The 23,179-nt window shown below is 49.3% G+C and overlaps 1 protein-coding gene across 1 annotated transcript in view; it reads left to right on the forward strand.

Annotated features, from left to right (window-relative positions):
• The window catches only part of TEP1 (telomerase associated protein 1), a 39,596-nt gene extending 24,826 nt beyond the window's left edge, over positions 1-14,770 (forward strand). Inside the window, exons 14-35 of the mRNA XM_067030609.1 lie at positions 2,145-2,321; positions 3,795-3,912; positions 4,070-4,264; positions 4,384-4,559; positions 4,646-4,802; positions 4,912-5,091; positions 5,559-5,651; positions 5,946-6,077; positions 7,320-7,434; positions 7,879-8,119; positions 8,315-8,441; positions 9,337-9,461; positions 9,582-9,681; positions 9,891-10,049; positions 10,196-10,430; positions 10,886-11,098; positions 12,189-12,229; positions 13,195-13,302; positions 13,681-13,925; positions 14,188-14,212; positions 14,348-14,488; positions 14,648-14,770. Of these exons, the coding sequence (XP_066886710.1) occupies positions 2,145-2,321; positions 3,795-3,912; positions 4,070-4,264; positions 4,384-4,559; positions 4,646-4,802; positions 4,912-5,091; positions 5,559-5,651; positions 5,946-6,077; positions 7,320-7,434; positions 7,879-8,119; positions 8,315-8,441; positions 9,337-9,461; positions 9,582-9,681; positions 9,891-10,049; positions 10,196-10,430; positions 10,886-11,098; positions 12,189-12,229; positions 13,195-13,302; positions 13,681-13,925; positions 14,188-14,212; positions 14,348-14,488; positions 14,648-14,770 (3,226 nt within the window). The remainder of the gene's footprint in view (positions 1-2,144; positions 2,322-3,794; positions 3,913-4,069; positions 4,265-4,383; positions 4,560-4,645; positions 4,803-4,911; positions 5,092-5,558; positions 5,652-5,945; positions 6,078-7,319; positions 7,435-7,878; positions 8,120-8,314; positions 8,442-9,336; positions 9,462-9,581; positions 9,682-9,890; positions 10,050-10,195; positions 10,431-10,885; positions 11,099-12,188; positions 12,230-13,194; positions 13,303-13,680; positions 13,926-14,187; positions 14,213-14,347; positions 14,489-14,647) is intronic.
• The last annotated feature ends 8,409 nt before the right edge of the window (positions 14,771-23,179 follow it).

Genomic DNA, 23,179 nt, shown 5'->3' on the forward strand with positions numbered 1-23,179 from the left:
ATCTTCTATCTGTTGCTCTACCATCCTCAACTACTCTGCTTCCACCTCATAGTTCATGATGGCTGCTCCAGCTCCAGCCATTATTTTTGTATTACATCTAGTAGGAAAGGAGAAAAGGGGACATGGGAGATTGTGCTGTTTGCTTTTAAGGGAACAACTCAAGAGTTGGTCACATCACTTTTATTCATTCTCTGTGGCCTCTGTTCCATTCTGTTTCAGAGGAAATTCCATGTTAACTTTATTTATGCCAGATCCAGAAATCTTTTTTTTAAAAAGACTTGAATTTTGGCCTTACTGTTCTGATTTTTAATTATTTTATTTATTTTTGCTGTATTGGGTCTTCGTTTCTGTGCGAGGGCTTTCTCTAGTTGTGGCAAGCGGGGGCCATTCTTCATCGCGGTGTGCAGGCCACTCACTATCGCGGCCTCTCTTGTTGCGGAGCACAGGCTCCAGATGCGCAGGCTCAGTAGTTGTGGCTCACAGGCCTAGTTGCTCCATGACATGTGGATCCTCCCGGACCAGGGCTCGAACCCGTGTCCTCTGCATTAGCAGGCAGACTCTCAACCACTGTGCCACCAGGGAAGCCCCCAGAAATCTTTTTTTTTGGTGGTACACGGGCCTCTCACTGTGTGGCCTCTCCCGTTGCGGAGCACAGGCTCCGGATGCGCAGGCTCAGCGGCCATGGCTCATGGGCCCAGCCGCTCCGCAGCATGTGGGATCTTCCCGGACCGGGGCACGAACCCATGTCCCCTGCATCGGCAGGCGGATTCTCAACCACTGCGCCACCAGGGAAGCCCTAGAAATCTTTTAACTTTGTTTTTCTCTCCGCTACTAGGATTCCCATTTATTTGTTTTTTTTCCCCTGCCTTTTCCTTTGGATGCCACCCATTGCCCCCTACTCCTGTTAGGAAGCCTCATACACTTCCCTCCCTCTCCAGGGAGCTTTCATGGCTGGTACAGAGCTGATCAAGCCCAGACTGGAATAACCTTAATCTTTACATCTTCATTCAGCCCAGTTGCCCCTGGCCCAACAGAAAGCCTATGATACCATGCACACAGCAGAATAGGCTATAGTTTCTTCTTTGTTCTTTCATTCCTGTGGTTCTGCTGCCTCGCTTACTTTAAGTCTACATTTACTGTTTATGGTCATCTTCTTAAGGAGCTCCAGTTAACTGGGTGAACCTAATCTAGCCATATCTTTGTCCCCTGCCCCCTTGGAAGGTCTTCCTGATTCTCACTCTGCTATTTCGCTCTCATTTATTTTGTCATTCTTTATGTCAGGTTCATTGTAGAGCGTGGGGCCTCCCACCTTCTAGAACATGTAGGCCAAATGGACAAAATATTCAAGATTCCACCGCCCCCAGGGAAGACAGAGGTCCAGTCTCTCTGGCCACTGGAAGAGAATACTCCAAGCCCCTTGGCTCCTGTTTTCCAGCTTGCATCAGTCTGTGTTTTATGCCTTTGTGAATTGGGAGGGGTTTCAGTCGAAATGTAGAGAAACTCAGGTGACTGTAGAGATGCTGCTTGTTCTATTTGCTGAGGAATGCTTCCTCTTTCCCAGGTAGGGGTGTCTCTAACACAGATGGTGAGCATGCCCATTTCTCTACTAGGGAAAGGGATTAGGATGCGAGGCGCGTGGCAGGCACCAGGGCTCAGGCAGAGGGCTTAGGGGCGCAGGCTCTGGCTTTTCCATCCTGGCTTTGCCACACAGTAGCTTGAAACTGGGGCTAGTTGTTTGATGTCTTAAGCTGTAGTTTCTTGATCAGTACAATGGAGGTAATTCTTGTGCTTACCTCACAGTGCTGTCATGAGCATTTCATGGCAGAGTGTAGGTGCGTAATAATTATTGCTGACACAGGAAGGGTGCCCGAGAAATGGCAAGTAGGTTTATTTATTTATTTATTATTGGCCATGCTGCGTGCCACGTGGGATCTTAGTTCTCCGAACTTGCGCCCCTTGCACTGGCAGTCCCCAGGTGAGGTTTAATTTCTAGGCTCTGCAGTTGAGGTTACAAGCAGGTTATTCTCTGGAGGCCTGCTGGACTCCCCGCTGCAGTCTGCTGTATCTGGCTTGTCAGTGCTGAGGGGAGGTCACAGCCCTGTGTGTGGAGCTGGGCTGTGGGCTGATCCCTGGCTTTCCTGCAGATGGCGCAGCATCCGGCTTTTCATTTCCTCCACTTTCCGGGACATGAATGGGGAGCCGGACCTGCTGCTGAGGTCCCTGCTGCCAGCACTGCAGGCCCAAGAGGCCCCCCACTGCATCAGTCTTCCTGCCATCGACCTGTGCTGGGGCGTCACTGAGGAGGAGACCCGTCAGAACAGGTATGGGGGCCACAGAGAAGAGGGGCTGGGTCGGCGATGAGGGGCTTAAGTGGGGGAGCTGACCTGGGCGGGGCTGGGGCTGCAGGGTGGCTGAGTGCCAAGGGTACGGGGTGCTCTTTGGATGCTATCGGTTGTGAGCCAGAGCCCCGTCTCCCTGACACGACGCCCCCATAACCATCCTGCGGGCAGCTGGAAGTGTGCCTAGGGGACGTGGAGAACTCGCAGCTGTTTGTGGGCATCCTGGGCTCCCACTATGGCTATGTTCCCCCCAACTACAGCCTCCCTGACCATCCTCACCTCCTCTGGGTAAGGCAGACAAGGTTGGGGCAGGGATGCGAGAAGCCTCGGCATGTCTAGAACCCTAGGACTCTGAACAGGCAGATCCTTGAGACTTGAAGGGAAACACAGGTAGAAGGTTCTGTGAGTTATCAAGTCCTAGATGAGGGAATTCCTTTGGGAAATACCTCTGGGTTGGCCATGGGGTGCGAGAGGTAAGCGGTAGAGCTGATGAGGCTTTGTCGTCAGACAGAGCTGGATTCTGATCTCCCTTCTGTCATTGTGCGATTTTATGGAAAACGGTTCATCTTAATCTAGCCTCAACTTCTTCATATATTAAATAGAAACAGTGATGTCTACATTGCAGCGTTATTACAACAATTAGAAATCTACTTTAAAAATGCTCCAGAAAAATGCTCAACATGTGAAAGGCATTCAATCAACGTTAGCTATTAGCTATATTTTATTTGCTTGTCTCTGGAGGGAGAGAGGAACATTACTGAGATGAAGGGGCCCTGGGGTCTTGGCAGGTCTCAGAGGAGGAGTTCGTGTGACCAGGACTGAACCTGCCTGCTCTCTGGCCTCTCCCTGCAGGCCCAGCAGTCCCCTTCAGGTCGCTCTGTGATGGAGATGGAGGTGATGCAGTTCCTGAATCGGGGGCTCCGCCTGCAGCCCTCTGCCCAGCCTCTCATCTACTTCCGGGATTCTGGCTTCCTCAGGTATCTTCTGTTGTCTCCAGTCCTCAGTCTCCAAAGAAGACCAGACAGGCTCAGTGGAAGTGTCTTCTGTCCATAACATTCAGAGTACAAGAGGGGGACCTAGAATGGAGAAACAGGGACCAGAGGGCTTGCCTTGCAGCACCAAAGCAGCCTTGCAGGAGATCTCCACTTGAGGGGTTTCAGGGAACCACAGCCAGGTCTGGTGGTTGGGGACGGAGAGAGGCTGGGGTCTGAATCCAGCCCCGCTCTTGGGGTATCTTTGGTGGTCAGCTCTGTGCCAGATGCCTGGAAGTCTGACTTTATTTCTGAGTCTGAAGAGGCTTCCCATCGGCTCTCAGAACTGAAGAGCTACCTGAGCAGACAGGAAGGGATCACCTGTCGCAAGTGAGCTGGGAGAGGTAGGGAACACCTGCATGGAGCGAGGTGGTAAGGGGGGCCCGGCCCGCTGTGACCCTGCTTGTGCCCGCTTTGCTTACAGATACAGCTGTGAGTGGGGTGTTGTAGCAGCTGGCCGGCCCTGTGTTGGGGAGCTGGAGGAGTTTGGGCAGCTGGTTCTGTGGGATGTGTGGAGTATGATCCAGAAGCTTTACCTACAGGTCAGCAGGAACTCTGGTGGCCAGGGGAGTGGAGAGGGGGTAGGGTGGGCCGGGTAGCCCTGGGTGGGAGGTAACTTGGTGGGGGCACAGTGAGTTTTAGGCCCGGGGTCCTGAGGAGCATGGAAACATAGGTAGTCACTGCCCCATGTGTTCTCAGCCTGCGGCCCAGCCGGAGCAGCCAGTGCCCATCCAGGATGATGACTTGGTCCAGGCCGCCTTTCAGCAGCTGAAGAACCCTCTGAGTCCTGCCCGACCACGCCTTCTTCAGGACACAGTGCAGAAGCTGATGCGGTACCAGGGAAGGCTGAGCCTGGTGACCGGGCAGTCGGGACAGGGCAAGACCACCTTCCTGGTACAGAGTCTCAGAGGCCTGGACAGGAGGGAGGGCTGTGTGAGCTCAGGAGGGCTAAGGAGGTGGGAAACAGGGAGCTTGTGCATGTGAAATGTGTTTTCTGGTCTCTTCCCATGCAGGCATCCCTTGTGTCAGCCCTGCAAGCTCCTGATGGGGCCACGGTGGCCCCCTTAGTCTTCTTCCACTTTTCAGGGGCCTGCCCTGACCAGGGTCTTGTCCTCATCTTGCTCAGACGCCTCTGTGCCTATCTGCATAGCCAACTGCAAGAGCCAAGTGCCCTCCCCAGCACATACTGGTGTGTTTCTCCCCCACTTAGCCCAGCCTTGTTGATAGCACGTGACACCACCCCTGCCAACCTTGGTCCTTCTCCTCCATACACAGGGGCCTGGTGTGGGAGCTGCAGCAGAGGCTGCTCCCCGGGTCTGCTCAGTCCCTGAAAACTGGCCAGCCTCTGGTGCTGATCACTGATGGGGCTGACAGGTTGGTGGACAAGCATGGGCGGCTGATCTCGGACTGTATCCCTAAGACCCTTCCCCGGGTAAGTGTGAGAAGGAGGTGGGGTGGGATGCAGTAGGGAGAGGGACCTCTCCAACAGAGTTCTCCTCCTTTTCCTTCAACATTTGTACCCTGTTGCCCAAATCCCACAGTGGGTGCACCTGGTGCTGAGTGTGTCCAGTGATTCCGGCCTGGGGGAGACACTCGAGCAGAGCCAAGGTGCCCATGTGGTGGCCCTGGGGCCTCTGGAGCCATCTGCCCGGGCCCGGCTGGTGCGAGAGGAGCTGGCTCTGTCCGGGAAGAGGCTGGAAGAGTCACCTTTCAACAACCAGGTTGGGTGTAGGCCAGGGCAGGTGGGTGTGTGGGGTGAATCTGGGAGCTGGGAGAACCCTGGGTGTTGAAGCTAGCAGCTGCCCCACGTAGACCAGCTCCTTCGTTTTCTCAGCCCAGGGAAGTTGTCAATAAGATAACCGCGACTCCTTATAATGTCACCCATTCCTTTTCTCCTGGTGAATGGCCTCTCCAGGGCCTGTCCGGGCGAGGGGAGGAGAAAGCTGTGGCTGTTGAATGGGGTAGGCTGAACCGCGGGGGGGTTTCTGAAAGCGGGGCTGGCTGGCTAGAGCAGTGCAGGGCAGGGATGGCTGTGTCCTGAGGTGATGCCATGGGTCTCTTCCTGGGTGGGGCCTCTTAGAGGAGAAGCTGCCCTGCCCTGGGCTTGGTGCCAGGACGGAGGGCAGGGGGTGGAGAACTGGCTGTGGCCAGGCTCTCTGGTCCTGTGCTGAGTCCTCTGAGTCTTCAGACGCAGCTGCTGCTGGTGAAGCTAGGGCCAGTCCTGCCGTTCTACCTGCGCTTGGTCACTGGTCACCTGAGGCTCTTCACACTCTTTGAGCAGGTCAGTGGAGGATGTGATCGCTCACCCTTCACCTTCTAAGTCCGAATCCTACTTCCCAGTCTCCGTTCAGCCTCTTTCATCCCCATCCCTCACCTTCTTCCACCCTCATCCTTTGCCATCTTGTGATCACCCATTCCTCATCCACACCCCCAGCCCTGCTTCTCTCCCACCAGCGTTGCTCTTTCCTTGTCATCCCTTCCCATGGTTTGTTCTGCTGTCCCCTCCCCTACCCACAACCAAAGCTGCTTCTCCCCCTCCCCTCACTGACTGAGGCCACTCCCTGTCCCCTCCCAGGTGTCTGAGAGACTCCGGACCCTGCCTGCTACTGTCCCTCTGCTGCTGCAGCACATCCTGGGCACCTGGGAACAAGAGCATGGCCCTGATGTCTTTCCCCAAGCCTTGGCCACTTGTGAGGTCACAGCAGCGGTCAGTACTTGGAGTGGGCTCGGGGGTCGGACGACCTTCAGTTCAGTTCAGTTGGGGCCTCAGCAAGCAGTGCAAGGAGGGACTAGGTGTCATGGGGATGGGTACATTGCGTGGTTTAGGGCCTCAGAGAGCTTGGGTTTTTAGGTCTGACTGTGGACCAGTTGCATGGAGTGTTGAGTGTATGGCGGATACTTCCCAGGGGGACCAAGACCTGGGAAGAAGCAGTGGCTGCTGGTAACAGCAGGGACCCCTACCCCATGGGTTCGTTTGCCTGCCTTGTCCAGAGTCTGCGCAGGTATAGGTGCCCCCAGCTGAGCTCCCACTGACTTCTGTACCTCCCTGTCTTTGAGCCAGGGACCCATGTGATCCTCTCTTCATCCTACCCTTCCCTCCGTATAGCCCCTGGCACTTGTCTCCCAGACCGTGAATGGCTGTCAACTCAAGTTACCACTGTTTGAGGTGGGAATGGGAACCCGCAGCTATGCCAGATGCTCACTTACAGGCCTCCTCCCTCTTGTCCTGCCTTCTCTCCCTCACACGGGATCAGTTTGCTAGGGGAGGGACCCCTGGAGCACCCTGGTGCCCGGCTGTGCCTCTTTGATGGGCCCCTGAGAATAGCCGCTAAATGTCACTATGGGAAGAGGCCAGAGCTGGAGAAGACAGCACACATCCTCATCACAGGTGACTGCAGCCCCATTAAGCCCCGGGACACTGACTGTGGGACCTGGTGCTCCACATCGGCTGGCCCCCTCACCTGCTACCCCAGGGGGTGGATGGCTCTTGCTGTAGCCTGAGGGATTTGATCTTTGGAGATGCTTCGGGGCCAAACCCGTCTCAGTGTCTGTTCCTGTGACCCACACCTGCAGCTCAGCTCTGGAAGACATGTGACCCTGATGCCTCAGGTACCTTCTGAAGTTGCCCTCCTGAAGCTCTGGGAGACCTGCCTTATCCCCTGGTTAGTCCCCATATCCTATAGGCACCCTCTCCCAAGGAACTTCTTTGGCTCTTCTGAGACCCCTCTCCCCCATGACAACCACCATCATCTCCACTGCCGTTATCACCCCCACCCCCTTCCCAAACTCCATGTACATTTCTCCTTTCAGTTTTCCTGCCCTCGTCCTTCAGGTCCTTTGTCCCAGCTCCTAAGTCTAGGTCTTAGCTGCACAGGCAGGGTCTAGGACTAGACTGTCCCTCCTCACCAGCCTCACCACGTCCCTAATGAATCCAGTCTGACTCTCCCAGCTCCAGAGCAGGAACCGTGGCTTTCTTGCAAAGTTCCTTACCAATCTCCACGTGGTGGCTGCACACCTGGAACTGGGTCTGATCTCTCAGCTCCTGGAGGCCCGTGCCCTCTATGGTGAGATGAGTTACTGGGTGGAGTCTTCTCCAAGCTGTGGCTCCTGGGTGTGTTCATGGGGGGCAGCCTGCTCAGTGGGAGGTGTAATGGAAAGAACAGTTGAATTTCTGTTCCAAGGTGAAAAGGCCAAGAGGGTAAGCATGTGATTCTTGGGAGACCTTTTGCTTAGGTCTCCTAAACGAGAGGCTCTCACACTTTATTTAGTGGGCACACAATTACTTGGGAAACTTGTTGAAACTGCTGATCCCTGCGTCCCCAGATTCTGGTTTCCTAGGTCTGGAGAGGGACCCAAAGCTTCGTACTCTTCACAGATGTTCCTGATGTGGGACCGGAGGGCCACACTTTGAGACTTAGCATTTTAGACACATCATATGATTGACTTGGTGCTGGGGTTAATGGGGGTCCAGGCTGGCTCCCCAGTGACACCCCGCCTCTCTTCTATAGCTTCCTCAGTCCCTGACGAGGAACAGAAGCTCCCTGAGGCTGATGTTGCTGTATTTCACACCTTCCCGAGGCAGCAGGCTTCAGTCCTCAGCCAGTACCCACTGCTTCTGCACCAGCAGGCAGCCACCCAGCCTCTGGACTCGCCCCTTTGCCGCCAGGCCCCCCAGCTCTCCCAGCGATGGCACCTCCGGTGCATGCTACGTTGGCTTAATAAACCCCAGACCCTGAGGGGCCAGCAAAGGTAAAACCCTTGACCCCAGATGCTGGCAAACTCGCCAGAGAGCAAGCTGCAGCCCTCTCTGAAACTGGAGAGTAAAGAACAGACCGCAGTCACCATGGAGAGGGGGGTTCAGGCCCAGAAATGCAGAAACGAATTCCCATCCTCTTCCTTCCCCTCATTCCTCATCTCCTCCCTTTCTTGCTGTTCTTTCTCTAGCTCCAGCCTGTCCCTGGCAGTTTCCTCACCCCCCCCCACAGCTGTGGCCTTCTCCCCCAATGGGCAAAGGGCAGCTGTGGGCACTGTCAGTGGGACAGTTTACCTGTTGGACCTCAGAACCTGGCGGGTACGACATGCAAGGCGGAGTGGGATTTACCTTCAGAAGAGCCTCAGGTCCTGCCCCGAAGCCCGAGGCAAGCCAAACCCACCTGTTATCACCCTGTTTGATGCAGCAACTTTACTTTCCTCACATCAGATCATAAGGGCTTGGTCAAAAAACCAATCCCACAGCAAATGCTTGCTGTATACCTTCTTTTCAAGGCACCGTACTAAGCACTGCAAGGAACACAGGGCTTAGGACCTTGTCTTTGCCCACCAGGTGGTCAGTTTTGTTGAAAAACAAGGCATACAAGGTAAAAAAGGAACCAAAACATAGCCATGTGGCATAGGTAAGAGCTAAGTGAGTTGTGCAGTTACTGGAGGACGTAGGGTGGAGAGGGGGAGGCATTCCGGCTTGAGTGAGGAACCCGGGCGAAGACGCTGGGGAGATGTTCCCTGTAAGTTGCTGAGAATAATGGCAGCAGAGTGTGCGTGAGAGAGGGCGGTAGTACAGTAGGCTGGAGAGGTGGGCTCTGCAGCCACAGTCGCCGTCTCCTCTTCCACCCGTGTCAGTGCCCCCCGCCCCCCATAGGCGTGTGTGTGACGTCATTCCCACCTCAGAAGCACCAAATCTTCTGTGACTCGGGGTTACGTATGGGGTTCGAAGTGAGGGGGACGATGTGACCTCACTTGGATCAGGAGGTTCCCACTTGAAGCTGTTCGAGCTTGGCCTAGGTCTGGAGCAGGGCCCAAAGCTTTGCACTTTTCACAGGGGCTCCTGCTGTGGGACTAGAGGGACAGAGTTTGGGACTTAGCAGGGAGTGTAGAGAGCTAAGGGCTCCAGCCCTTCTAGCCATTGCCTCCTTCCTGGAGTGGCTGGACGTGGAGTGGTCAGGCGAGTGCTTCCCCGCTCACTGTCCCAGGAGGAGAGGTCTGTGGTGAGTGGCTGTGATGGGGTCTCCTCTTGTTCGTTCCTCTCCCACAACGCCCTCTTTCTTACTGGCTTTGACGGGCTCCTGGAGTGCTGGGACCTGCAGCACGGCTGTCAGTAAGAGGCCCCTCACATCTCAGTGTGAGGGCCGTCCCTGTTTGTTGGAAGCCCAGGGGGAGGGGGATGAGGAGGGAGTCTGTGGCCAGGGGGCCCCCCGACCTTGTCTCCCTGGGGTAGGGTGATCCAGATCAAGGCTCACCAGTACTGGATCACCGGCTGCTGCCTGAGCCCAGACGGCTGGCTTCTGGCCACCGTGTGCCTGGGGGGAGGCCTGAAGGTAACGACCAGGGGCCTGTGGTGGTGAAAGCGGCCCTGAACTCGGGGTCAGCCCTGTGAGGTCGTTCTCCTCAGCGCGGCAGAGGCTCTGCCTGCTTGGCCTGCTGAGGGCAGGGGACTGGACAAGGTGGCCCCTGGAGCTCTGGGACTGAGCAGCTCAGGCATCTGTGTTCAGCACCCTGAGTCCTCCTCCTCTTCTTTCTCCTCCAGCTGTGGGACACAATCCGTGGGCAGCTGGCCTCCCAGCACACCTGTCCCAAGCCCCTCAACTGCATTATTTTCCACCCAGAGGGGCAGGTGATAATAGCCATTGGCAGCTGGGCTGGCAGTTCCAGCTTCTTCCAGGTGGATGGGCTCAAAGTCACCAAGGTGAGAGGAGCAGGGTGGCCCTGGGGAAGGAAGCACGGGAGGGTGGGAGTGGAGGGTGGGAAATGGTGGACACCTGCATCCTGGGTCACTCTTGGTTTGGGTTGAGAGCAGGGCCCTGATGTTCCAGTTTCTACCTCTCCACGCAGGAACTGGGGGCCCCAGGAGCCTCTGTCCGTGCCTTGGCCTCCAGTGTGTCTGGGCGGGCTGTAGCTGCGGGCCGGCTGGACGGGATGGTGGAGCTCTGGGTCTGGCAGGAGGGGACACGGCTGGCTGTCTTCCCTGCACACCATGGCTTCGTTACTGCTGCCCTTTTCCTGCGTGCTGGGTGCCAGTTACTGATGGCTGGAGAGGATGGCAAGGTCAGGTTACAGAGGGCTGGCGGTGGGCTATGAGGAGGGGTTGCAAAGGTGTGGGACTATTTGGGGGAGGGTGGCGCCTTTGCCGAGGAGTCTGGAGGAGCTTGTGCTACAGGGAGGGGGTGCGGTGTGTGCACAGTAGCTCTCGGAGACGAGTCTCTGGAAGGAGGACATTAATGGGGGGTGGGTTATCTTTAAGCCCCTTTCTTGGCCCTCAGGTTCAGGTGTGGTCCAGGTCTCTGGGTCGTCCCCGTGGGTGCCTAGGTTGCCCCTCTCTCTCTTCTGCCCTCTCCATGGCTCTCAGCCCAGATGGTGATCAGGTGGCTGTTGGGTACTGAGCAGATGGCATTCGGATCTACACAATCTCTTCAGGTACTGGAGGAGAAGGGTTGAAGTGTCTGAGCCTGGAAAGGGCCCCTCTCCCCCAATTCTGGCCCCCTTTCCAAGCATCTTACTCTTTTGTTGTCCTTCATTCTCTAGGTTCCCAGGGGGCTCAGTGTCAAGCGCTAGATGTGGCAGTGTCTGCACTGGCCTGGCTCAGCCCTAAGGTGTTGGCGAGTGGTGCCGAAGATGGGGTCCTGCGGGGCTGGATGCTCCAGGGAGGCTCCCTTCAGTCCCTCTGGCTCTTGTCCAGACACCAGAAGCCTGTGCTGGCACTGGCCACGTCCCAGGAACTCTTGGCTGCAGCCTCAGGTACGGCTGGGCAATGGGCACGGGCAGGGTCCGTGAATCACTGTTCCTTTCAAATGTGCTAACACCTTTCTTCAATTTGTATGTATATGTGTGCATGAAAATACACACACCTATATAACTTTTTTTTACAACTTGCAAAGTGCTTTTAAATGCGTTTATCTTGCATAATCTGTGTAGACTGTTTCTTCTTGTTCCCTAACCCTGATTCTGGGACCTCTTTGTAATTCCTGTCACCCTTTGAGTTTCTGCCTAGTGGGGGATTTTGCTGTGTAAAAGGGATGGGTTTCCCTTAGGAGAAGAGAGAGATGTTAAGGTGAAAATGGCCTTAGTCCTCTCTAGGTAAAGAGGCTTGTTCAAAGTGACACTGTGCACTTTAGGAGAGGAGAGTGTGGCGGTGCATTCGGGAGTTAGCAGGAGATGGCCGCAGAGCCAGAGCTGGCAGTGCCTGGCATTCCTGTCCTGTGCCCTCACATGGTGACCGATCCTTGTCCAGGGCCTGGGTGGGACTCACGGCATCCCTCCCTTGGAGCTGTGCCCTCAGACATCACCTTCAGCCCCCATGATTGCCTTTGTCTTTGGCCTCCCAGGCCTGTGTCACTTCCTCTTTCAGAAAATCTTCCTCTCTCCCCATTTCTAATGCAGAGGGCCTCACAGTGTCACAAAAGACAGAAGACTTTCCCTGTGGCACTGAGCTCCGGAGAGGAGATGTGAGGGCCCCATAAGCTGCTATAGCTTCAGCACTGATGGATGCAGCCTGGCCACCGGGGGCAGGGATCGGGTGAGCTGCAGGGCGCTCCTCCCTGTGGGCCCCCAGCCCCTCTGGTCCTGGATTCCTGAGCAGCTCACTTCCCACTGCTTCCTCCAGCTTTTTGCTTTGCTCAATGGCCTGTATGGGATCTGTCCACTCGTCCTCCTTTGATATTCCCTCTTTCCTTGAAATTTTTTGCCTGAGATAGCCCTGGTGTTCCTACCTCTGTCCTATGGTCCTGATGGCTTCCTCTCTTGGGGCCTGTCCAGAGTCTGCTCTGCTGGGATGTGAGGACACCCAAAGCCCCTGTTCTGATTTGCTCCTTCTCTGCCTGTCACCGAGACTGGGTCACTGGCTGTGCCTGGACCGAAGACAACCTCCTGGTGAGTGAAGGGGTTGGGGGGGTGGCACAAAGCTCAGCAGGGCTCCTGGGGGAGGACAGCACATCCCACCTCATCCTGTTCCTAATACCCATTTATAATATAGTATATGATTTTCTAACACCCAATAATAGCTCACATTTATTGGGCACTTAGTATGTGCCAGACATTGGACTAAGCCCTTCGCATATATGGCCTCATTTAGTCTTTACAACATCCCGTAAAGAAGATACTACTATTTTCTCTATTTCATAGACAAGGATATTGAGCTCAGCTAGATTAAAGACCATTTCCAAGGTCATGTAAGTGAAGAAGCTGAGCCAGTAAACTTTATGATAAGAAAGCCCTTAACAAGAACACAGAACTGTCTCCCCAAGGGCTTAGGATGCCCTGTCCCTGCAGGTAAAGGTGCTATGATTTCTTTGGTCCTAAGTGAAAAATGGGTCTCAAATTATGCACTCAGCATTGGTAAAGCCTAGTTTTCCAACGCAGAGTCCCCGTTGTTCACAAAAAGAAATGAGTAGCAATCGAATAGGCTTGTCATTGTCTGTCCTACCCCTGACTTCTAGCCAGCCAGATCTCTCCTGGGCATTGCATACTTCTCACCTTTGTTGGGGTGAGACAAAGTTGTTGTTGACTGACATTATGTTAATAACAAGGACAATAGCTACTATTTATTCAGTGCTCACTATGTACCAGGCATCCTGCTAACTCCTTTACATAGATGCTTCAGCCCCATATCAGTAGGTGCGCTGTCATTATCCTAGTTGAACAGATGAGAAGCCTGAGGCCCAGAGAGATGAACTTGCCCCAGGTCACCAAGCAATGAATGGTGGAACTAGGATTTGAACCCAGGACAGCCCTTGCTGTTAATCACAAGGCTTACAGCCCTCCACCCTACGTTATAAGTATAGAGAAATGCTGGAGGGATGCTGATTATTCCACTCCTCTGCCCTCTGACTCTGCAGGTCTCCTGCTCCAGTGATGGCTGTGTAGGGCTGTGGGACCCAGAGTCGAGACAGCAGCGTGGTCAGTTCCTGGGTCACCAGAGTGCCATGAGCACCGTGCTGGCCTTGGTGAGAAGGCAATGGAGAGCTCACTGGGGGTCCCTGGGAAGGTTAAGGGGGCTTTGGGAGACTGGATGCATTGCGTATCTAATCCCAAAGGCAAAAGGAGTATAAAGAGTGAGATGCTTGGGCCTGAATTAGAGCAGGATTAGGGTATTGAGGCTGAGGGTTGGTGTGAGGGGAGGGAGAGCATGAAAACAGAGTATCTCAATATCATGACCTTATGGCATGAGGTAGTCCTGAGCCTCCCAGCCCCACTATCCGGGGTGTCCTTTTTCTTTGACATCTTCTAGGCCCTTAATTCTGAGCCCACACCTCTGTGGCGGGAGTCGTAATTCCCATGTCCCGCTCAGTGTGACTCTTCTCTGATCCTGTGCTCTGGGGCAGGAGGAGCACGTGGTATCTGTGGGCCGAGATGGGACCTTGAAAGCGTGGGACCATCAGGGTGTGGAGATGACCAGCATCCCTGCTCATTCAGGACCCCTCAGCCACTGTGCAGCTGCCCTGGAGCCCAGTGCAGGTGATGAAATGTCAGCCACCTTCCCGTCCCCGCTGCCTGTTCCCTTCTCCACTTCTCCTGACTCAGTTTCTGAGTCTTATCACCTGGCCAGCTGGGGTCAGAGCTTCTGGTGGTAACTGTGGGATTGGATGGGGCCACACGGTTGTGGCATCTACTCTTGGTGAGTTCCCTGAAAGGCCTTGGGTGGGGGCAGTGGAGAGGGTGTGATGGGACAGCATCCTGTTGTGTCACCTCCCCACTGTTCCGTATCCATCCTTTCCTCCTAGGTGTTTCAAACACACACCCTCCTGGGACACAGTGGCCCAGTCAGTGCAGCTGCTGTTTCAGAAACCTCAGGCCTCCTGCTGACCCCCTCAGAGGGTGGTTCCATACAGCTCTGGCAGGTACCTGAAGAAGCAGGTGAGTGAGGTGTGGAGAGACTCAAGGTGTGAAAGGGGCGTGTGTTGGACCAAGAAGGTCGAGGGTAGCCTGCTATCTCCTCTTGTATCCCAACAGTGGTCTAGCTCCTAATGAATTACTTCCTTTCTTCTCCAGATGACACATATATACCCAGGCTGCATGACTGCAGCCATCACTGCTGTGGCCTGGGCCCCAGACGGTTCTACAGCAGTGTCTGGGAATCAAGCTGGGGAACTCAACTTGTGGCAGGAAGCTAAGGCTGTAGCCAAAGCACAGGTGAGTTGGGTCAACTTCAGTTCTTTGTTTATGTGAATTCTGCCCTGGCTATGTATCTGATGGTATGTGCCGGGGTTAGAGGTTGCATAGACGCCTGGGATGGGGAAGAAGGTTAATCCTGGTTCCTCAGAAATACTGAAATAAACTTGTATTCACTAGGCTCCAGGCCGCTTCAGTGCTCTGATCTGGTACCCAGCACACACCTTGATTGTTGTCAGTGCTGATGAAAAAGTCAGTGAGTGGCAAGTAGAACTGCAGAAGGGTTCAGCACCCATCAGGTGAAATGAGGTGGCTGGGTTAATGAATACAGTTGCATCTGGGATTTTGCTCAAATCACTCCCTTCTACTTCTGAGCTAGGTCAATAGGATGTTAGTAAGCAGGAAAAAGTCACTGGGAAATTGTTTTCTGCTCCTCATCATGTCAATTTAAGTAATAATTATCAAGTGCCTACTTTATGCTAAGCTCTGGGCCAGGCATTGTGAACCAGATTGAAATTAATTTTTAACTAAGGGAGCTCCCAGTACAGGAGTGTGCAGATAAGTAAACTGCCAACAATATGCAGAGTGATTACTGCTATAATAAAGATATATATATAATACATATATTTTTTATATACATTGTGTAAAATTCCTGGGGCTGCAGAATTTAAGAAACTTACTGTTTACAAAAGAGTTGCGGGCTTCCCTGGTGATGCAGTGGTTGAGAGTCCACCTGCCGATGCAGGGGTTCGTGCCCCAGTCCGGGAAGATCCCACACGCCGTGGAGCGGCTGGGCCCGTGAGCCATGGCCGCTGAGCCTGCGCGTCTGGAGCCTGTGCTCCACAAGGGGAGAGGCCACAACAGTGAGAGGCACGCGTACCGCAAAAAAATAAATAAATAAAAAAAATAAAAGGTCAGAAAGTCTCACATGCAGTCCTGTGTTCTTATGTGGATATGGACCAAGAGGGAAGAATATGAATGTTCTTATGTTTCTTTTCTGATTTAACATTAATCCTTACTAGAACTGCAAGAAAGTGAACCAGATCTTTAGTATTCTTTGAAATTATGCTTTAGAATTCTTGTGTCATTTTCTGGCCCCAGGACCGTAAGGTATGACTCCTACCAGGAGGAGGAATGAAAATGATGTTGACCAGCACTTAGTTTGAACAGAAATCTGAAGACCTCTCACTTGTTCAAGGAAGAGGAAGAGAAGGAAGAATGAGTCACTTGGGCCCTGGTCAGGGTATTTGGAAAGAACCGGGATAGAACCAGGACAGCACTAGGTTCCTGTCACAGAAACAGCCCCATCTACTCAGAGCCAACTGCCCAGGTGAGAGGTGAGACGCCAGGGCACTGAGAGCAGAACGTGTCTTCTCGCTTTCACAGCCTCTGACAGGGCAGCGGCAGCCACTTGACTTGGAAGAATTAGTCAGTATAGTAATTTGCATTCTTGGAGGAGATCACAAAAGGGTATCTCTCTCAAACTGAAGTTCATAAAGATAAAATGAGTTGAAAGGTGGAACAATGCCTACACATGGACTTGCTGTGGACTGTGACCCTCTTAAGTAAACTGTGACCCTCTTATTTTCCTATAAGTCTATTTTATGGGAAAGGAAGTTCCCTGAGACCCTTTCTTTCTAAAGGTTAAGGAAGGTTTAAGGGTCTTCGGTGTCCAAGAAGTCAAGGACTTGTGTATGATAAGCCAGAGCTATTACAGGATTGTATCCTGGGTTGGTAGGGTTCTCTCAGAGACATATCACTGCACTCTGGTCTAGAGTTTTCTGGATTTAGGGAGTTGAGGGGTACTCAGTTTTATTCTTACTTTGCCCTGATTCTAGATTTTATGTGGAGAAATCACCTGAAGGACTTTATCTTATTTCTAACAATGCCTCGTTCTGTCTCAGCCTGAGGATAAAGACATAAGGAATGCCATCAGCTGATAAGTTTTAATCATAGGTCATGCTTCTATCTTTTCTCACATGCCTCATGCAGGGCTCTAAATATACCTTCTAGACTACCTGCTCTACATGAACCTTGTGACTAGAAGTCCAAGTTAAGGTAATTTGAAACTTATGATTCATACTACTACCCAGAAATGCTACAGAGAACCATGGCACAGCATCATTCTGGAAGTCACTGGTTTCAATCCTTTGCCTTTTGTTCCCCTGAAAGCATGGGCCAAGGACAGGAGGAAGCCCTAGATGTCTGTCTTCCATGCTCTAAAAATTCTACAAAGGCACCCCAGCTGAGGATGGAGGAGTGGGGCTGGAGAAAGTAAAGCATACCTTGCTCAGTAGACTCAGCTTTGTTTACCAGGTCCACCTGAAGGGTGTGATCTTTCTTATCTTGGAGATATACAGCGAGGCAAAAGTATAATTGCTGTGAGTGAAGAACAGGTTCTAGGTAAAAGTAAATATGTCCCCAAGGGAGTTGAAGGGAAAATCAATTTAGGTTTTACGTTAAATATTTTCTGAGTTCTTATCATTAAACAATTTCAGTGTTGCCCAGTGCCTGGATGAGTTCAATTATAGTCACTGGATTATAGGATCATAGGACATTGGAACAGTCTTTTCTTCTTCAACCCACAAAAGCACCTTTTTCATGTGTCAGTTTTTAACATCTGTTTTTACACATCTATGCACAGTTTGGGTTTGTTTGTTTGTTTGTTTTGTTTTGGCCATACCTTGCAGCTTTCGGGATCTCAGTTCTCCAACCAGGGATTGAACCTGGGCCACAGCAGTGAAAGCCCAGAATCCTAACCACTAGGCCATCAGGGAACTCTCACCACAATTTGTTTTTGAAATCCAGAACATATCTATTCAAAGTTTGGTTTGTGGACCAGTGCTGTTCCAGAAATTTTTTTTTTTTTTTTTTTTTTTTTTTGTAGTATGCGGGCCTCTCACTGCTGTGGCCTCTCCCGTTGCAGAGCCTGTGCTCCGGACCCGCAGGCTCAGCGGCCACAGCTCACAGGCCCAGCCGCTCCGCGGCATGTGGGATCCTCCCGGACCGGGGCACGAACTCGTGTCCCCTGCATTAGCAGGTGGACTGTCAACCACTGCGCCACCAGGGAAGCCCCCACAAATTCTTGATGGTTCATTTTCCTGGTACTTCATTTTTATTATATTTTACGAAAGTATTGTTCCATGACAGGTCAGAAATTTGTTTTAACAAGACTGCTTCCCTTTCCCCATCTGTAAAATAGGCATAATAATATTGCCTATTTTTTAGGGATGTTGTGAGGATTAAATGAGTTAAAACATGTGAAACACTTAGAACAGTAGTTGACACTTACATGGTAAATGTTCAGGAAGTGCTCGACTGTTCTCTTCCTTATCCACTAGTGCAAGTATCACCTTGTTATTCTTTCTCAAAAATGTCTTGGTTATTGGTATATATTTAATCAGTCAGATGAAATCTAGACTCAAATTTTCAGTTAAAATATATATATATATATGGGGAACTGATAGAATTTTTAAAAAAGAAAAGAAAAACGCACTTGTTGGCTCTAAACCTACCTGGAAATAAAACACATCACTTCCGCTCATATTTTGTATACGTGAGCAAAGTAAGTCACATGGCGCTGCCTATTGTCAAAGGGGAGGGAAGTGTCATCCTACCATGTATCTGGAAGAACTAGGAACCAGATACACAGTTATACCCTCAAAGAACCTGTGTTGATGCTTTTCCAGTAGAATGGCTCTTAGTCCTTTTTTAAAAAAGATCAGTTAAGATTTACACAGAATATTCCCACATACCCTTCTTCACCCAGCTTTCTCTAGTGTTAACATCTTACATAACCAAAAAACATTGATACAATATTATTAACTACATATGTGATTCGATTTCCTGTTTTTCCACTAATATCTTCATTTTGTTCCAGGGTCCAGTCCAGAATACCACATTGCATTTAGTCATCATGGCCCCTTAGTCTAATCCTTCAACTGTGACCCTTTCTCAGACTTTCCATAGTCTTGACATTCTTGGAGATTTCTGGTCAGGTGTTTTGTAGAATATCCCTCAGTTTGGCTTTGTCTGCTATCTTCTCATGAACAGACTGAAATTATGAATTTAAAGGAGGAATACAAGAGATGATGTGCCCTTCTTGTTACATCATATCAAAAGCAATGATATCAACATGACTTATTACTAGTGGTGTTAACCTTGATCGCTTGTAAGGTTGAGGTGATGTTTGCCAGGTTTTTCTTACTGTACCTTCTCCATATTGTTTGTTAGAAGCAAGTCATTAAGTCTAGCTCACACTCAAGGGGAAGGGGGTTAAGCCTCTAAGAGGGAGATATATCAAAGGATTTGTGGTAATCACCACAAAATCAATAAATTTTGAGGTAAGTTTTTTTAGACTATGCAAATATTGTTTTCACTGACTTTTTAATATTCATCCATCAATCTTGCCTGAGCACTTATTACTGTGATTTTCTAATGATGATTTTCTATTTCCCTCAGCCCTTCTATATTAATTGAAATTCTTCTAAAAGGAATGTTTATCCCCTCTTCCCCACTTATTTATATATTGAGTCATTCACATATCAGTATGGACTCATGAATATCCATTTTACTGTTTGGGAGCCTGTTGCATTTTATTACTTAAACTTCATAATGTGTATATTTCAATGCAACTTTTTTGGCCACTATTTATAAAGGAAAAATATATATCACAAAAATTCAGTATAGCATTTTTAATTGAGATATAATTCATTTTCACCTTTTTTTTTTCTGGCTACACTGCACAGCATGAGGGATCTTAGTTCCCTGACCAGGGATCAAACCCGTTCCCCCTTCCCCGGAGCCTGAAGCACTGGACTAGTGGTGTTAGGGGAGTCCTGTTTTTCACCCTATAGTTCAGTGGTTTTTAGTGTATTACAACACTGCAACTATCACCATTAATTCCAGAACATTTTTTTTACCTCCAAAAGAAACATTGTACCAAATCACTCCCCTCTCACCCCTTCCTCCAGCCACTGGCAATTGCTAATCTACTTTTCATCTTTACGGATTTGCCTATTCAAGACATTTATATAAATGGAATCATACAATATGTGGCCTTTTGTGTGGCTTCTTTCACTTAGCATGTTTTCAAGGTTCATCCATTTTGTAGCATGTACCAGTACTTTATTCCATTTTATAATAATAAACAATACAATAATAAGCTATAATACAATATAACAATAAATAATACAATAATATTCCATTGTATAGATACACCATATTGTGTTCATCCATTCATCAATTGATAGAAATTCTGGTTGTTTTCACTTTTTGGCTATTATTATGTTGCTATCAACAGTCACGTACAAGTTTTTGTGTAAACATTTCTTTTCAATTCTCTTTACATACCTAAGATCAGGATTAGTAGGTCACATGGTAACTGTATGTTTTAACTATTTGAGGAACTGCCAAACTATTCTCCAAAGAAGCTGAGCCATTTTACATTCTCACCAATAACATGTGAGGTTTCTAATTCGTCCACATTTTCACCACTACTTGTTTCTCTTGGTCTTTTTAATTGCAGCCCTGCTAGTGTTTGTCAAGTGGTATCTTGTGATTTTGTTTCCTTAATATTTAATGATGTTGAGCATCTTTTCATGTGCTTATTATTGGGCATTTGTATTTCTTTGGAGAAATTTCTATTCAGATTCTTTGGTTGGTTTTTAACTGGGTTATTTATCTTTTAAAAAATAAATTATTTATTTATTTATTTATTTTTTTGGCTGCGTTGGGTCTTTGTTGCTGCGCGTGGGCTTTCTCTAGTTGTGGTGAGCGGGGGCTACTCTTCGTTGTGGTACACGGGCTTCTCATTGTGGTGGCTTCTCTTGTTGCGGAGCACAGGCTTTAGGCACACAGGCTTCAGTAGTTGTGGCTCGTGGGCTCTAGAGCGCAGGCTCAGTACTTGTGGCGCACAGGCTTAGTACTTGTGGCGCACAGGCTTAGTTGTTCCGTTGCATGTGGGATCTTCCCGGACCGGGGCTCGAACCTGTGTCCGCTGCATTGGCAGGCGGATTCTTAACCACTGAACCATCAGGGAAGCCCCTATTTATCTTTTTATTGTTGAATTGTAAAGTTCTTTATATGTTCTGGATACTAGATCCTTATCATGTTATGATTTGCAAATATTTTCTCCCATTCTATAGGTTGTCTTTTCACTTTCTTGATAGTGTCCTTTTTTTTCTTCCCCTAGTATATCTATTTATTTATTTATTTATTTATTTATAATTAATTATTTTTTTGGCTGCATTGGGTCTTCGTTGTGGTACATGGAATGTTTTGTTGCATCTTGTGTCCTCTTTGTTTCAGTGCGTGGGCTTCTCTCTAGTTGTGGTGTGCAGATTTTCTCTCTCTAGTTGTGGCACACTGGTTCCAGAGTGTGTGGGCTCTGTAGTTTGCGGCACGTGGGCTCACTAGTTGAGGAGTATGGGCTCAGTAGCTGTGGCACGTGGGCTTAGTTGCCCTGCAGCGTGTGGGATCTTAGTTCCCCGAGCAAGGTTCGAACCTGTGTCCCCTGCATTGGAAGGTGGATTCTTTACCGCTGGACCAACAGGGAAGTCCCGATAGTGTCCTTTGATTAACAAAAGTTTCAAATTTTGATGAACACTATTATTTTCTTTGGTTGATTGTGCTGTTGGTGTCATATCTCAGAAACTATTTCCTAATCCAAGGTCACAAGATTTCCATCTGTGTTTTCTAAGAGTTTTATAGTTTTAGCTCTTACATTTAAGTCTTTGACATACTTCGAGTTAATTTTTGCATATAGTGTGAGGTAATATTCCAAACTGATTACTTTGCATGTGGCTATCCAAGTTGTCTCGGCACCATTTATTGAAAAAACTATTCTTTCCCCCTTTTAGTAGTCCTGGCATCCTTGTTGAAAATAAGTTGACCATAAATACATGTATTTATTTCACAACTCGCCAATTTTATTGATCTATATATCATCTTTATGCCAGTACCACACTTTCTTGATTACTACAGCTTTGTAGTAAGTTTTGAAATCAGAAAGTGTAAGTCCTCCAACTTTTTCAAGATTGTTTTGACTATTCAAGATCACTTTGCAATCTCATATGAATTTTAGGTTTGTCTTGTTCATTTGTGCAAAAAGGCTATTGGAATTTTGACCAGAATTGCGCTGAATCTGTAGATCACTTTGGGGAGTATTGCCATCTTAGATATATTAAATTTTCCAATCCATGAACACAAGAGTGTATTTCCACCTATTTGGGTCTTCTTAAATCTCTTTCAGCAATGTATTGTCATTTCCAGTGTACAAGTTTTATGATTTAAATCTACTCCTAATTATTTTTTTGATGCTATTATAAAGGGATTTTAATTTCCTTTTCAGATTATTCATTGCTAGTGTATAGAAAAACAATTGATTTTTGTATATTGATCTTGTATCCTGCAACCTTGTTGAACTTATTATCTCTAATTTCTTTTTGTATGTATTGTTTAGGGCTTTATATATATATTAGATTATGTAATCTAATCTATATATATATTAGATCATGTAATCTAATATATATATTAGATCATGTAATCTGCCAATATAGTTTTTCCTCTTCCTTTTCAATATGGATGCCTTCTCCCCTCTATTCCTTATCTAATTACTGTGCCCAGAATCCAGTACAATGCTGAATGGAAGTGGTGAGAGCAGATATCCTGGTCTTTGTCCTGATCTTTGGGGAAAAACTGTCTTTTTGCAGTTTTTCAGACATCCTTTATTAGGTTGAAGAAGGTCCTTTCCATTCTTAGTTTGTTGAATGTTTATCGTGAAAGGGTGTTGAATTTTGCCAAGTGCTTTTTCTGCATCTAATGAGATGGTCATGTGACTTTTGCCCTACATTTGGCAAAAGTCACAACCATCAGTTTTGGTTGATTTTCATGTTGAACCAACCTTGTGTTTCTGCAATAAATCTCATTTGGTCATGCCGTATAATCCTTTTTTATGTTTTGCTGGTTTAGGCTTGATAGTATTTTATTTTTGTATCTACATTCTTTTTTTTTTGGCTGAGCTGGGTCTTCATTGCAGCATGTGGGCTCTTTCTTCATTGTGGGCTTCTCTCTCTAGTTCCAGCATGCGGGCTTCTCTAGTTGTGGCACATGAGCTCCAGAGTGCACAGGCTCAGTAGTTGCAGCATGCAGGCTCTCTAGTCGTGGCACACAGGTTTGGTTGCCCCGCGGCACGTGGGATCTTAGTTCCTCACCCAGGGATTGAACCCATGTCCCCTGCATTGGAAGGTGGATTCTTGACTACTCGATCACCAGGGAAGTCCCTGCATCTACATTCTTTTTTTTTTTTTTAAATAAATGCATTTATTTATTTTTGGCTGTGTTGGGCCTTCACTGCTGCACACGGGCTTTCTCTAGTTGTGGCGAGCAAGGGCTGCTCTTTGTTGTAGTGTGCAGGCTTCCTGTTGCGGAGCACGGGCTCTAGGCGCGTGGGCTTCAGTAGTTGTGGCACACGGGCTCAGTAGTTGTGGCTCACGGGCTTCATTGCTCTGCGGCATGTGGGATCTTCCTGGACCAGGGCTTGAACCTGTGACCCCTGCATTGGCAGGCGGATTATTAACCACTGTGCCTGTATCTACATTCTTACAGGATATTGGTGTATAATTTTCTTGTGATATCTTTATCTGGGTTTAGTTTTATACTGCCTAATAGAATGAGTTGGGAAGTATTCCCTTCTCTTACATTTTTTTGAAC

Source organism: Kogia breviceps, chromosome 3 (genome assembly GCF_026419965.1).
Source record: "Kogia breviceps isolate mKogBre1 chromosome 3, mKogBre1 haplotype 1, whole genome shotgun sequence".
NCBI classification, from domain to species: Eukaryota; Metazoa; Chordata; class Mammalia; order Artiodactyla; family Physeteridae; genus Kogia; species Kogia breviceps.